Genomic DNA, 16,334 nt, shown 5'->3' on the forward strand with positions numbered 1-16,334 from the left:
CCAGCACTGCCAATAGTCCCATCTTCCCTGTGAAAAAGAGTGGGGGGAGGGGTTACCGGCTAGTGCAGGATCTAAGGGGGATTAACAAAATAGTTGAGAGTCAGTTCCCCGTAGTGCCAAATCCAGCTGTCATCCTTATGCAAATCCCTCCCACTGCGAAATTTTTCACTGTTATTGACCTCTGCTCCGCTTTCTTTTCGGTACCTCTGCACCCTGACAGCCAATACTTGTTTGCATTCACATACAGAGGAGTCCAATACACATGGACTCGATTACCACAAGGTTTCATAGACAGTCCAAGTATATTTTCCCAGGCTTTGCATGATTGTTTACAGTCTTTCCAACCAGAGAGTGGATCAGTATTAATACAGTACGTGGATGATCTACTACTGTGTTCTGATTCAGTGGAAGCATCCCTGAAGGATACGAAACAGCTCCTGTTTCATCTTTCAGACACAGGACACAAGGTTTCCAAAGACAAGTTACAATTATGCCAAACTAAGGTAAAATATTTGGGACACTGTCTAACACAAGGACTGAGACACCTGACCGCTGATAGAATTCAAGCAATTAGAGACATGACTCTGCCACAAACCCAGCAACAGATCAGAACATTTTTAGGAATGTGTGGGTATTGCCGTAACTGGATCCCAGGGTTTTCCATTCTAGCGTTACCTTTGCAGGAGATGGTCTCCTCAAACAAACCTGATCGGATTTCGCATACAGACGAGTCCGAGATGGCATTTGAGAGACTTAAACAGTGCCTAACGCAGGCACCAGCATTAGGTATGCCAGACTATGGGAAACCCTTTGAGCTGTACGGAACAGAAAGTGCTGGTTGCGCGGCAGGCGTCTTAACCCAAAAGCACGGTGATGCCAGCAGGCCAGTAGCATACTATAGCGCTCAGCTAGATACGGTAGCGCGATCCCTCCCCACATGCTTGCGAAGCGTTGCTGCGATAGCATTGCTAGTAACAAAAAGCGAAGATGTAGTGCTAGGTCACAACCTCACAATTCATACACCACATGCAGTGTCAGCCTTGCTAAATTCTGCCCAAACCAGGCACGTCTCATCAGCGCGGTTTACAAGATGGGAATTGGCACTAATGGCCCCCGTAAACATCACCATAAGGAGATGCAGTGCATTAAATCCTGCAACATATCTCCCAGGTGTGCCTGGACAGGCACAAAGGGTGGAGGATGAGAGTGGTGGGGAAGGAGAATTTAATACAAAGGAGGACACACATGATTGTATGGAATATTTGACCCAAAATTTTACCGCAAGGCCTGACATCAGTGACAACCCACTGGAAGATGTAGATCTAACTTTCTACACGGACGGTAGTTGTCACAGACAGTCAGACTCGGGAGACTTGTGTACTGGATACGCAGTCGTAGATGACCAAGGCACCATAGAAGCAGAACCGCTAGGCCCACCTCACTCAGCCCAGGTTGCTGAACTGGTCGCCCTAACCAGAGCATGTGAATTGGCTAAGGGCAAATCAGCCAATATCTACACGACTCTAGATACGCATTCGGGGTAGTCCATGATTTCGGAGCCTTATGGCGCCTCAGAAATTTCATGACGGCAGCTGGTACACCGGTAGCGCATGCAGCTCACATAAAAAGGCTTCTAACAGCGATACAGGAACCCGACAGAGTGGCTGTTATCAAGTGTAAAGCACACACATATAGTCAAGATCCAGTATCACTTGGTAACAGCCGAGCAGACGAAGCTGCTAAGTTAGCAGCTGGTACCCCCAGACAGACAGACACCACACAACTGATGGTATTTCATACCATCAACACACAGAAGTTGTGTGAAATGCAAAATTTGTGTTCCACACAGGAAAAGGCAGCCTGGAAGGCAAAGGGATATGGCCAGGAGTCCTCAGGACTCTGGACGGATGGACATGGTAAACCGGTGGCCCCCAGAGCGTACCTTCCATGTTTAGCTGAGGCAGCTCACGGGCTGACTCATCTGGGCAAGGAAGGAATGTGCAAGTTGGTAAGAGCATATTGGTGCGCCCCAGGATTCTCATCTCATGCAGGTAAGAGAGCAATGTCATGCCTTACCTGTTTGAGAAAGAACATCGGAAAGGCAATACCAACAGAACCATCTCATGTCCCAGCTGCAGGCGGCCCTTTCCAGGTAATACAGATTGACTTCATTCAATTACCCCCTTGTCGAAATTTGAAATATGTACTTGTTTGTATAGATGTTTTCTCAAATTGGGTCGAAGCATTTCCTGCGGCCACAAATACCGCTATGTTTACTGCTAAGAAAATTGTGCAGGAATTTGTATGTAGATATGGTATCCCTAGAATTATCGAAAGTGATAGGGGTACCCATTTTACAGGTGATGTCTTTCAAGGAATGTGTAAGTTGATGGGAATTGATAGCAAGCTGCACACTCCATACCGTCCACAGGCGAATGCGAAGGTGGAAAGAGTGAACAGCACTATTAAAAATAAACTGAGCAAAGTTATGGCAGAGACAGGATTGACATGGCCAGAAGCTTTACCCATTGTACTGTACAGCATCAGAACCACTCCCAGGTCCCCTCTTAATCTGTCTCCCTTTGAAATCTTGTTTGGTCGACAACCGCATGTTATGATTAACCCTCAGGATGATTTGAAGTGTAACAATGAAGTGACTGTAAAATACCTGATTAACATGAGTAAACAGCTAAGGAATCAAAATGATAATTTGAAGTTGGTGATTCCTGATTTACCAGATAGTAATTGTCATGACATTGAACCTGGGGATTATGTAATGATACGGAATTTTCTACGCTCAGGTTGCCTTATTGACAGATGGGAAGGACCATACCAAGTCTTATTGACTAGCACTACAGCATTGAAAGTTGCCGAGAGAGAGACTTGGGTTCATTCGTCCCATTGTAAGAAGGTTGCTGATCCAGAGAGGTCCCGTGATAAGGAACAGACGGTAGAGGAAGTTGTATCACTGGAGTGTCTGTTCCAGGAGGACTGAGGCGGCACCTGAGCATTGAGAATCACAAGATCAAAAGCAGTTGTCGATCCCCTGTTCTCTTTTATTGTTTTTCTCCACTTCCCATCCCCTCTCCCTCAAATTATTTTTTTTCCCCTTCTCATTCTTCTTCGTTTCCTCCTATAAGATGGACTTGCCTCAAGAGACTGTGATCCGGATTTTCCTGTTGACCATGATGTTGACCAGAGCAGTCTGTTCCGGCGAGAGTACCATGGAGGTCGAGAGAGGTTCTGGAATGGGTTCTGATGACAAAGATGGAGGCGTAGTTTTCCAAGAACAACTTAACCAACAAGCAAAGGCGAGTATCAGAAAACGATCCGATAGCATTGACAATAGAAGGAATTGTGAAGGATTGTTAGCTGAAGAAAACTGTATCTGTAGGCTCTGTGACAACGTAGTTGAGGATGGGTGCATTAAGAAATGCCAATCCAGTTTTAATATCCACATGGACCGGCATCCATTGAGTGACTATCACTCCTTAGTGGGTAGTGTGTTAAATCAAACAGATTGTTGGGTATGCTCTCAAGTACCTCAAGGTCATAGCAAATCAGGACTAGTACCATTTCCTTTAACGATAGGGGAGGTACTTGAGCTAAAGGGTGGGAGACCGGTGGACAGGAGGTTTAATATCTCCAGTCCTCCTAGTTTGAAGCTCCACCAATATCATGTGGATAGATCCCTAATATGTTTTAACATTACCAATCCCCGAAAGCCGGGAAGTTGGGAAGTGTCATGGAGCAACCAAACCATGACCTTTTCATATAGAGCAGATAGAATGCCTACAGATACAGAGCTTATACGCCACATAGCCAGTAGAGAAAAATCTTTCCGATATAGGTATACCCTAGGAAGTAGGATTACGAGAGTTGGAGAGGTATCACCAGGATACTGCGCACATATTGTACAAACTGATACGTGTACTAGACAGATGGGAGAATTAGGGTTAGGAGATTTCACATGGAAGATGTGTAATATGGTTATGTCCTACTCCGTCCCATATGTTCTCCCCGATGATGCATATTTCATATGCGGGAGGAAGGCGTATAAGTGGCTTGCCCCAAACTCTGAAGGATTGTGTTATATCGGAAAAGTACTGCCTGAGGTAATGACTGTATCACATGCCAAAATGAAAGATATACACCGTGTTGCCTAAGCTCCTTATACTCACACCCATTACGAGCACGTAGTTAAACGGCACCTGATAGAAAGAACAGAGCATCCGGCCTCTGACATGATCCATGAATCCACCGGGATTCAGTTTCTAATCGCGTTAGATTTCACTCGCACCGCCAGAGGAGTGTTGAATTATAAATACATATCTGCGCTTGCAAATTTGTTAGATAATATCACTGAAATGTATGATGACACGTTAAGGTATACTGGAAGAGAACTTCAAGCTTATAAAACAGAACTGGTCCAGCATAGAATGGTTCTTAATTATCTCACAGCAGTGACAGGCGGATATTGCGTCACACTGGCAACGCAGTACGGCGTGAAATCCTGCACATATATAACGAATAGTACCGAGGACCCGGTCAAGGTCATAGACCAAAAGATGGACGATATTCTCCAATTGAAGTGGGAATTTCGCAGGAGACACAATCTCACACTTGCTGCTGTAGGTAATAAGCTGACTGGTTGGGTGTCATGGTTGAACCCGCGAAATTGGTTCTCTGGTTTAGGAGAATGGGCTCAAGGAGTCATAATGGATGTTGGGAAGTTTCTTCTATGTATCTTAGGTGTTGTCATAGCCATTGGCTTGATATTTAGATGCGGTCAGGCTTTAATGAAGTGCAAACGCCGTACCAGGGTAATGAGTCTAAGGAGTGAGGAAATTATAATTCCAATGGATTTGATTTATGACCCAAATGTAGAAACAATGATGTGATGAAAATGCGATTTCTACGGTCCGTTTCTTTCACCTGTTTTCTGGTTTTTCCAAGGTAAAAAGACCCACTTTTGACGAGGAATTTGATGATCCGGTATACAGACAACTGATGGATTAAAGAAGAAGTTTTGACAACCTTATACACAGATATTTGATGAACAATGCCATAGACCCCCAGTTTCCCTAGAAATTTTAAAATTACGCTAGCTCAACACTTTTGTAAGCCTATGGACATTGACAAAGCTTTTTGCCCACACGCCTTTTGGCAAAAGCACAAAGAAGACTGCATTCAACAGACACCGAACAAGACTTCAACCGACAAAATGTTCATTAACCTGACATAGAATACCACTGCATTTACCGTAATTATGTCTTTTCTTCATCTCTACAACCTTCAGGTAATGACACACATAGTCGATAGGGAATACAGGCACAGATATCAGCAATCACATATTCCCCCATTCATGTATCATCAACTAAAATGTGCTCCCCCATTTTGTTGCAACCAAAATCCGAAAAGAGCTCGGTAAAGTTTGACAGCCCATCCACAGACCCGTACCACGGGATAAGAAGGAATTCAAATGTATACTTCGCAATACCTCGAAGCTTGATTTAAAACACGTACGGCACGATGATACATGACCCCCAAACACGGATTCATACACACATGCTTCTGCTATCTCACTAGGTCATACCCTTTTCCTACCTTCTCCTCTCCTCCCCTACCCAACCATGGAAATGTATTTACACTTGACATATATTTTTCTCTTTTTGAAATGTTTTAGGAAGTGGCAGTTATTGTTGACTGCCAAAGGGTGGACTGTCAAAGTCAGAAAAATATCACTATGCACACTGCCATATTTCTCTATCGTCCTAGTGGATGCTGGGGTTCCTGAAAGGACCATGGGGAATAGCGGCTCCGCAGGAGACAGGGCACAAAAAGTAAAGCTTTAGGATCAGGTGGTGTGCACTGGCTCCTCCCCCTATGACCCTCCTCCAAGCCTCAGTTAGATTTTTGTGCCCGGCCGAGAAGGGTGCAATCTAGGTGGCTCTCCTAAAGAGCTGCTTAGAAAAGTTTAGCTTAGGTTTTTTATTTTACAGTGAGTCCTGCTGGCAACAGGATCACTGCAACGAGGGACTTAGGGGAGAAGAAGTGAACTCACCTGCGTGCAGGATGGATTGGCTTCTTTGGCTACTGGACATTAGCTCCAGAGGGACGATCACAGGTACAGCCTGGATGGTCACCGGAGCCTCGCCGCCGGCCCCCTTGCAGATGCTGAAAAGAGAAGAAGGTCCAGAATCGGCGGCAGAAGACTCCTCAGTCTTCTTAAGGTAGCGCACAGCACTGCAGCTGTGCGCCATTGCTCTCAGCACACTTCACACGGCAGTCACTGAGGGTGCAGGGCGCTGGGAGGGGGGCGCCCTGGGAGGCAATGTAAACCTATTTTTTGGCAAAAAATACCTCACATATAGCCTCCGGGGGCTATATGGAGATATTTAACCCCTGCCAGAATCCGTTGAAGAGCGGGAGACGAGCCCGCCGAAAAAGGGGCGGGGCCTATCTCCTCAGCACACAGCGCCATTTTCCCTCACAGAAAGGCTGGAGGGAAGGCTCCCAGGCTCTCCCCTGCACTGCACTACAGAAACAGGGTTAAAACAGAGAGGGGGGGCACTAATTTGGCGTTAGAAATATATAAAAAGATGCTATAAGGGAAAACACTTATATAAGGTTGTCCCTATATAATTATAGCGTTTTTTGGTGTGTGCTGGCAAACTCTCCCTCTGTCTCTCCAAAGGGCTAGTGGGTCCTGTCCTCTATCAGAGCATTGCCTGTGTGTGTGCTGTGTGTCGGTACGTGTGTGTCGACATGTATGAGGACGATGTTGGTGAGGAGGCGGAGCAATTGCCTGTAATGGTGATGTCACTCTCTAGGGAGTCGACACCGGAATGGATGGCTTATTTAGGGAATTACGTGATAATGTCAACACGCTGCAAGGTCGGTTGACGACATGAGACGGCCGACAAACAATTAGTACCGGTCCAGACGTCTCAAAAACACCGTCAGGGGTTTTAAAACGCCCGTTTACCTTAGTCGGTCGACACAGACACAGACACGGACACTGAATCCAGTGTCGACGGTGAATAAACAAACGTATTCCTTATTAGGGCCACACGTTAAGGGCAATGAAGGAGGGGTTACATATTTCTGATACTACAAGTACCACAAAAGAGGGTATTATGTGGGATGTGAAAAAACTACCTGTAGTTTTTCCTGAATCAGATAAATTAAATGAAGTGTGTGATGATGCGTGGGTTCCCCCCGATAGAAAATTATTGGCGGTATACCCTTCCCCGCCAGAAGTTAGGGCGCGTTGGGAAACACCCCTTAGGGTGGATAAGGCGCTCACACGCTTATCAAAACAAGTGGCGGTACCGTCTATAGATAGGGCCGTCCTCAAGGAACCAGCTGACAGGAGGCTGGAAAATATCATATAAAAGTATATACACACATACTGGTGTTATACTGCGACCAGCGATCGCCTCAGCCTGGATGTGCAGAGCTGGGGTGGCTTGGTCGGATTCCCTGACTAAAAATATTGATACCCTTGACAGGGACAGTATTTTATTGACTATAGAGCATTTAAAGGATGCATTTCTATATATGCGAGATGCACAGAGGGATATTTGCACTCTGGCATCAAGAGTAAGTGCGATGTCCATATCTGCCAGAAGATGTTTATGGACACGACAGTGGTCAGGTGATGCAGATTCCAAACGGCACAAAGGTGTATTGCCGTATAAAGGAAGAGGAGTTATTTGGGGTCGGTCCATCGGACCTGGTGGCCACGGCAACTGCTGGAAAATCCACCGTTTTTACCCTAAGTCACATCTCTGCAGAAAAAGACACCGTCTTTTCAGCCTCAGTCCTTTCGTCCCTATAAGAGTCATATTTGCCCAGGGATAGAGGAAAGGGAAGAAGACTGCAGCAGGCAGCCCATTCCCAGGAACAGAAGCCTTCCACCGCTTCTGCCAAGCTCTCAGCATGACGCTGGGACCGTACAGGACCCTTGGATCCTACAAGTAGTATCCCAGGGGTACAGATTGGAATGTCGAAACGTTTCCCCCTCGCAGGCTCCTGAAGTCTGCTTTACCAAGGTCTCCCTCCGACAAGGAGGCAGTATGAAAAAAAAAAAAAAAAAAAAAAATTCACAAGCTGTATTCCCAGCAGGTGATAATCAAATTACCCCTCCTACAACAAGGAAAGGGGTATTATTCCACACTATATTGTGGTACTGAAGCCAGAAGGCTAGGTGAGACCTATTCTAAATCTAAAAAAATTTGAACACTTACAAAGGTTCAAAGCAAGAGGGAGTCACTCAGAGCAGTGATAACGAACCAGGAAGAAGGGGACTATATAGTGTCCCGGGACATCAGGGATGCTTACCTCCATGTCCCAAATTTGCCCTTCTCACTAAGGGTACCTCAGGTTCGTGGTATAGAACTGTCACTATCAGTTTCAGACGCTGCCGTTTGGATTGTCCACGGCACCCCGGGTCTTTACCAAGGTAATGGCCGAAATGATGATTCTTCTTCGAAGAAAAGGCGTCTTAAATTACCCCTTACTTGGACGATCTCCTGATAAGGGCAAAGTCCAGGGAACAGTTGGAGGTCGGAGTAGCACTATCTCGGATACTGCTACAACAGCACGGGTGGATTCTAAATATTCCAAAATCGCAGCTGATCCTGACGACACGTCTGCTGTGCCTAGGGATGATTCTGGACACAGTCCAGAAAAAGGTGTTTCTCCCGGAAGAGAAAGCCAGGGAGTTATCCGAGCTAGTCAAGAACCTCCTAAAACCAGGAAAAGTGTCAGTGCATCATTGCACAAGGGTCCTGGTAAAAATGGTGGCTTCCTACGAAGCAATTCCATTCGGCAGATTTCACGCAAGAACTTTTCAGTGGGATCTGCTGGACAAATGGTCCGGATCGCATCTTCAGATGCATCAGCGGATAACCCTATATCCAAGGACAAGGGTGTCTCTCCTGTGGTGGTTACAGAGTGCTCATCTTCTAGAGGGCCGCAGATTCGGCATTCAGGATTGGATGCTGGTGACCACGGAGGCCAGCCCGAGAGGCTGGGGAGCAGTCACACAAGGAAAAAATTTCCAGGGAGTGTGATCAAGTCTGGAGACTTTTCTCCACATAAATATACTGGAGCTAAGGTTAAATTTATAATGCTCTAAGCTTAGCAAGACCTCTGCTTCAAGGTCAGCCGGTATTGATCCAGTGGGAAAAACATCACGGCAGTCGCCCACGTAAACAGACAGGGCGGCACAAGAAGCAGGAGGGCAATGGCAAAAACTGCAAGGACTTTTCGCTGGGCGGAAAATCATGTGATAGCACTGTCAGCAGTGTTTCATTCCGGGAGTGGAAACTGGGAAGCAGACTTCCTCAGCAGGCACGACCTCCACCCGGGAGAGTGGAAAATTCATCGGGAAGTTTTTCCACATGATTGTGAACCATTGGGAAATACCAAGGTGGACATGATGGCGTCCCGTCTGAACAAAAAACGGGACAGGTATTGCGCCAGGTCAAGAGACCCTCAGGCAATAGCTGTGGATGTTCTGGTAACACCGTGGGTGTACCAGTCGGTGTATGTGTTCCCTACTCTGCTTCTCATACCTAAGGTACTGAGAATTATAAGACGTAGAGGAGTAAGAACTATACTCATGGCTCCGGATTGGCCAAGAAGGACTTGGTACCCGGAACTTCAAGAGATGCTCACAGAGGACTTATGGCCTCTGCCGCTAAGAAGGGACTTGCTTCAGCAAGTACCATGTCTGTTCCAAGACTTACCGCAGCTGCGTTTGACGGCATGGCGGTGGAACGCCGGATCCTAAGGGAAAAAGGCATTCCGGAAGAGGTCATTCCTACCCTGGTCAAAGCCAGGAAGGAGGTGACCGCACAACATTATCACCACATGTGGCGAAAATATGTTGCGTGGTGTGAGGCCAGGAAGGCCCCACGAAGAAATTTCAACTCGGTCGATTCCTGCATTTCCTGCAAACAGGAGTGTCTATGGGCCTCAAATTGGGGCCCATTAAGGTTCAAATTTCGGCCCTGTCGATTTTCTTCCAGAAAGAATTGGCTTCAGTTCCTGAAGTCCAGAAGTTTGTCGAGGGAGTATTGCATATACAACCCCCTTTTGTGCCTCCAGTGGCACTGTGGGATCTCAACGTAGTTCTGGGATTCCTCAAATCACATTGGTTTAAAACCAGTCAAATCTGTGGATTTGAAGCATCTCACATGAAAAGTGACCATGCTCTTGGCCCTGGCCTGGGCCAGGCGAGTGTCAAATTGGTGGGTTTTTTCTTAAAAAAAGCCCATATCTGTTTGTCCATTCGGACAGGGCAGAGCTACGGACTCGTCCCCAGTTCTCTCCCTAAGTTGGTGTCAGTGTTTCACCTGAACCAGCTTATTGTGGTGCCTTGCGCCTACTAGGGACTTGGAGGACTCCAAGTTGCTGGATGTTGTCAGGGCCCTGAAAGTATAGGTTCCAGGACGGCTGGAGTCAGGAAAACTGACTTGCTGTTATCCTGTATGCACCCAACAAACTGGGTGCTCTTGCTTCTAAGCAGACTATTGCTAGTTGGATGTGTAATACAATTCAGCTTGCACATTCTGTGGCAGGCCTGCCACAGCCAAAATATGTAAATGCCCATTCCACAAGGAAGGTGGGCTCATCTTGGGCGGCTGCCCGAGGGGTCTCGGCATTACAACTTTGCCGAGCTGCTACTTGGTCAGGGGCAAACACGTTTGCAAAATTCTACAAGTTTGATACCCTGGCTGAGGAGGACCTGGAGTTCTCTCATTCGGTGCTGCAGAGTCATCCGCACTCTCCCGCCCGTTTGGGAGCTTTGGTATAATCCCCATGGTCCTTTCAGGAACCCCAGCATCCACTAGGACGATAGAGAAAATAAGAATTTACTTACCGATAATTCTATTTCTCGGAGTCCGTAGTGGATGCTGGGCGCCCATCCCGAGTGCGGATTATCTGCATTACTTGTACATAGTTACAAAAAATCGGGTTATTATTGTTGTGAGCCATCTTTCAGAGGCTCCGCTGTTATCATACTGTTAACTGGGTTCAGATCACAGGTTGTACAGTGTGATTGGTGTGGCTGGTATGAGTATTACCCGGGATTCAAAATCCTTCCTTATTGTGTACGCTCGTCCGGGCACAGTATCCTAACTGAGGCTTGGAGGAGGGTCATAGGGGGAGGAGCCAGTGCACACCACCTGATCCTAAAGCTTTACTTTTTGTGCCCTGTCTCCTGCGGAGCCGCTATTCCCCATGGTCCTTTCAGGAACCCCAGCATCCACTACGGACTCCGAGAAATAGAATTATCGGTAAGTAAATTCTTATTTTGCACCTCATACATGTCCGCTCTGCGCATGCGTACACTCTCCCGTGCGTGCGCATACACGCAGTCGCGTGCACCCGCAGGCGCACGATATGCGGATTTACGGTAGAGTTTATGTGTTCGTAGCGTGCGACTCAATCGTTACATATTTTCACTTTATAATGTATTTTATAGATCATGGTCCCTTTGATAGAATCTGAAAGTTTGGTTAATGTAGAATGTTCATGGACAGAGAAATCCCTCTTTGTTTGATACGAAGGGTCAGACAGGAGTAATACAGTGATGTTTAGTATCCATCGGAAGAGTATTTAATTAGCAATATTCCGGTGTTGGTTTGAAGCGAATTAATCGCTCGTGCGAATAGTTATGGACATAAGAAGTTTATGTCCATTTACTATTATTTGCATTTACTATTACTATTATCCATGCGGCGGGAAACCTGGTTTCCCACCCACCTGAGCAGTTGGAAATTGTCACAGCCCACCTGTATGAATCAACCTATGACCTTTTGTTATAATGCGAGGAGGAATTCCTGTGTCCAATGAACAATGAGATTGTAGGGACCATTGAATTGTATTGTGTGTGGGGCATAAATAGACAAGCCGATCACATCCAGCTCACTCTTCAACGGTTCTCATTGCTGATAATCGGGAGCTGGATGTCCAGAGGCGCATGCGATCGTTCCCCTTTGTGCGTAAGTTTTTCTCCGCAATCATATTGTTTTTCTTGTTATTATGAGCCATATCTCTCTCTCTCTCTTCTCCTCTTTCTCTCTCATACTCCCTTAAAACGTAATTGTATTGTATTGTATTTCCTGTGTAGTTATCTGGTTAGTTAGTCTATGTTATATTGTAGTGTATAACTTGTATTGTATTAATTCTTTTGCAAGTATAACATTCATAATATATATATATATAAGGCGTTGGACCCTAAGCCCAGGTATCTGTGTATTTCTTATAGTGTTAAGTATTTTCAGAGCGTCGGTGACGCTCGAACAGCTTTTAAGATAATCAGGCTACACAAGGTTGCATCTACACCCTATCTCTACACTAAGGTTTTACTGCATATTACATTGTTTATGGTTTAGATATAAAGGTTTAACATTGTGAGCGTCAGCGCCGCTGGTGATCTCCTCGTGGTCCAGAGCGTCCGCTACGCTATAGCGAATCATTACGTTAGTCGGCAGCCAATAGCGTGCTTGCCAGTGATCTCTTGGCCGTGAGCGAACGTGACGCTTGAGCGTCTCGACTACGGCTAAGCGATTGTTACGCAACGTGCGTACCCTTACGGTACTCCATACGTGAATAGCGTACTGTGTTCTTAGACCTCATAAAGGGTTTTATATAAGATAAATATTTAGCTTTATCACATGGTATTAGCTAACCTTACTCCTTGGAAACAGGGAAAAAGTCTGCATTAATCATAGCTGGCCTAGTTTTTGGTCACTTGAGAAGCCATACAGTCCTTACATATCTCTTCCTAAGCCTGAGTAGATGATTATCTTTTCAGTGTTACCAGAAGGGACACCAGTGTGGATCAAAATCTTCTGAAGGGTGTGCTTTCAGGAGATTTTGTTCTGCACAAAACATTTGATACGTAATCCCCTTATCTTCATACTCTCAAGTCAAACACAAGGTTGTGCATTGATTGCATTGATGTACCATTGCTGGTGTCTCCATGCTATAGCAGACAAAGTGGATAATTAAATTGGCCCCAATAACTTAAACTCTTTTAGAGAGAATGCATAGGTAGCAGCAGCTGATGTGTGGTCGTCTGATCTTCAACTTAATTGTGGGGGATAATTTAATCCTCACGATGTTCAGCTGTTCACCTCCCTGACAATTACAGTATCCCCACATCACTCATTTCCCTGTGTACCTCTATGAACTGCAAGGAAATAATTGTTGAAGTTTATGTCCTTGAGGTGCTGGTATTCCGACGTAACTTTCCTGACATTGAATTCTTCCCTTATAGAGGTTAATTATTGGATGTTACATAAGATATTAAGGATGCACTTTTTTTGGCAGGTGGTTCTTGAGTGGAGTCGGGATCAGTATCATGTGTTATTTGATACTTATCGGGACAACATTGCTGGGAAGTCTTTTCAGAACAGGTAACCACATCTAGCTGATAAATGCTATTTTCATATTAACAAAATATTGATTAGTTGAGTATTAAATAATAATATGCAATAGGGATGTCCTAGAGTTTTATTTTTCTGTCCATGCCACAGTACTCAGTTGATTTATCAAAACCACTATTAAACACTTTTGACCTTATATTTACCCTGTATCGTATGATGCTGTTAAACATCCACTCCATCTACTGCAGAAGCAACAGCCAACTGTGTGAGTGGCTGTTTGAAATATTGAGGCTGATGTAGTAACCTGGAGAAGGCACAAGGAAGTGATAAACCAGTGATATGTGCAAGGTGATAAACACACCAGCCAATCAGCTCCAATATGTAAATTAACAATTAGGATCTGATTGGCTGGTGCGTTTATCACCTTGCACATATCACTGGTTTATCACTTCCTTATGCCTTCTCCAGGTTAATACATCTGCCCCATTGACCGCACATAATCAGGGATCCATCATTCAGTCACTTGGGGGAGTATTTTCATGAAAAATATACATACTTTTTCTGCATGTTTTATGGGACTTGTAGTATTGGGCATGTGAGAATACAGGATTTGCAGATCACTTAGACACTGCAATAAATAAAAACCGAACAATGTTTTCTTTCTGTAGAACAGAATTAAACAGCACAGCACACATGCCAATAATAAAATCCAACAAATGGAGCAATGAGTCCAAAATCACAACAAAGATGAGCATTAGCCTAGCCCTTAAGCACAGACAAGGTCTGGGATCAGTGACACAGTTCATAGTCCAAACAACTCAAATGTGATGTGTCCCACAACAAACCCTTGGCAGAGCATCCCTTCTTAGCCAAGGCCAGTGATCAACATCCTATGGGTGCCTTCACACGGTGCAGAGTCTCCTCCCATGACACATCGCTAGCGACGGGACCTGGCGGGGTACCGTCAACGACAAGCGACAGCGTTCGCCACCTCCTCAGATCTTTCTGGGTGTTGAAGAGATATGAGAAAGTGACGAACGGCCCACTGGTGTACGTATCGCTGTCATTATCGCCCATGCACATAGCATTTTTTAAACAACGGGACGTTCCGATCACAAGTGCAGAACAGATCTCCTCTGGCTCCCCGGATCCCCTGGAGTGATGCTCTGGCCCCTTTTTTGGCCCCTGGTCCCCTGTCTTTGTTAATGCGTGTAATGTGTGTTTTTGATACTTGTTTTTTTTTATTTTTTCATGCCTGTGTTGTCCCAAAGCGCTGTTTGATATTTGAGTTATGCCTGGAGCATACAGATTAAGTTTAAATGTGATATGGAAAACAAAATAAATGTTTTCTGTTGGAAAACAAAAGAAATGTTTATGAAACATGTTTTTTTTATTGTTGTTGTGTTTTTGCTACTAAGGGGGTATTATTAGATTTTAAGACCACTGTCGGGTCTATTGCCAATGGGGGTGTGGGAAGTTATTTTATAATAGGGACCTATGGCCCCGGGGTGTGGGGAGTATAGATAGATAGATAGATATACACACATCATTTTGTTTTAAATAATATATTTTAATATATTAATACAAAGTTTTTAAACTTTTCTAAGTGTTTAATAAAACAACAATTTTTGAGAGTTTTTTTGCAGGAAAAATCGTCAGTTAAGTGGTTAAAAGTTGAGTTTTATGTAGATCTGTTTATTAAGGTAGTCGAGTGTTTCAACCAGGAGAGTTCATTTCTTTTGTTTTCAGTATCACATTTAAACTTAATCAGTATGCTCCTCCAGACCTAACTCAAATTTCTGCTGCTACACTGGGCTCCACAGGGAATGACATTGGGGTGTAGAGTAGGATCTTGATCCAAGGCACCAAGAGGCTAAAAGCTTTGACTGTTCCCAGAATGCCTAGCGCCGCCTCCTCTATAACCCCGCCTCCGTGCACAGGAGCTCAGTTTTGTAGTTGGTGCCATGCAGTAAGCAGGCACTTAACAGGGGGGCTGCTCCAGCAGCCCTGAAAGAAGCTTTTGAAGTATTTTGAAGACTTCAAGGGCTGCGGCAGAGACACTGACTGTGTTAGATGTCAGTCAGACATCTCCTGCTGCAGCTCCATCACCTCCCCCAGCGGCGCTTTACACTCCCGTGCCCTGGTTGCCGGGTACCTACAGCGGAGGCTCAGGTTTTCTTCATTGTTAGTCACACACATGACCGCAGCTCTCCCGGATCGCGTGGCCGCACTCAGGGAGGAGGTAAGGGGTCCCCTCAATGGGACCCGCTGTTAATCACGATCTCACGCGGCCGGTGGGAGGCGGGCCGCGCACGCTGGCGTGGACACTGTGGAAGTACAGGGACCCCACTAGACCACCAGGGCATGGGCACAGGTCGGTTTTCTCTTATAAAACCGTTTTACTAAGCCCCCAGTACCCAGTGGTGAAGTCCAGCAGGGGAATAAGGCTTTGACCTGTTGCCCCTCCTCCCACCCCAGGGCGCCATTTAGAGTAAATGTTCCCGCCCTGGAGCTGCATCTCTCTCTCTCCCTCCCTCACTCCCTGTCAGCGTTTGGGCGCCATTATATCAAGCAGAGCTGATCCTGGCACTGTTTGGGCAAATCCTCCTCTGTAAAGCCGCCTGCCTGTCAGCGCTGTGCATTTTACAGGACACTTAAGTATTCTACATGTCTGCTGACAGTGTTAGTTAAGAAAAAGTGCATTTAGTCAGGGTTATTTAGTACAAGTACCCTGTGATATACATCCAGTCTTTACTGTGCATTGTTATATCTATTCAGTGTATGGCTATACATCAGGCATTCCCAACCGCGGTCCTCAAGGCACACCAACAGTGCAGGTTTTAGTGATATCCAGGCTTCAGCACAGATGGTTAAATCAAAATAACTGAGCTACTAATTAAGTCACCTGTGCTAAAGCCTGGATAT

The 16,334-nt window shown here is 45.5% G+C and overlaps 1 protein-coding gene across 3 annotated transcripts in view; it reads left to right on the forward strand.

Moving 5' to 3' along the window:
• GNPTAB (N-acetylglucosamine-1-phosphate transferase subunits alpha and beta) overlaps positions 1-16,334 on the forward strand; it is a 189,186-nt gene that overhangs the window by 28,318 nt on the left and 144,534 nt on the right. For all 3 annotated transcript variants that reach the window (XM_063927810.1, XM_063927809.1, XM_063927811.1), the window contains exon 2: positions 13,354-13,439. In XM_063927810.1, the coding sequence (XP_063783880.1) occupies positions 13,354-13,439 (86 nt within the window). The remainder of the gene's footprint in view (positions 1-13,353; positions 13,440-16,334) is intronic.

This window comes from Pseudophryne corroboree, chromosome 6 (genome assembly GCF_028390025.1).
Source record: "Pseudophryne corroboree isolate aPseCor3 chromosome 6, aPseCor3.hap2, whole genome shotgun sequence".
In the NCBI taxonomy this organism is placed as follows: domain Eukaryota; kingdom Metazoa; phylum Chordata; class Amphibia; order Anura; family Myobatrachidae; genus Pseudophryne; species Pseudophryne corroboree.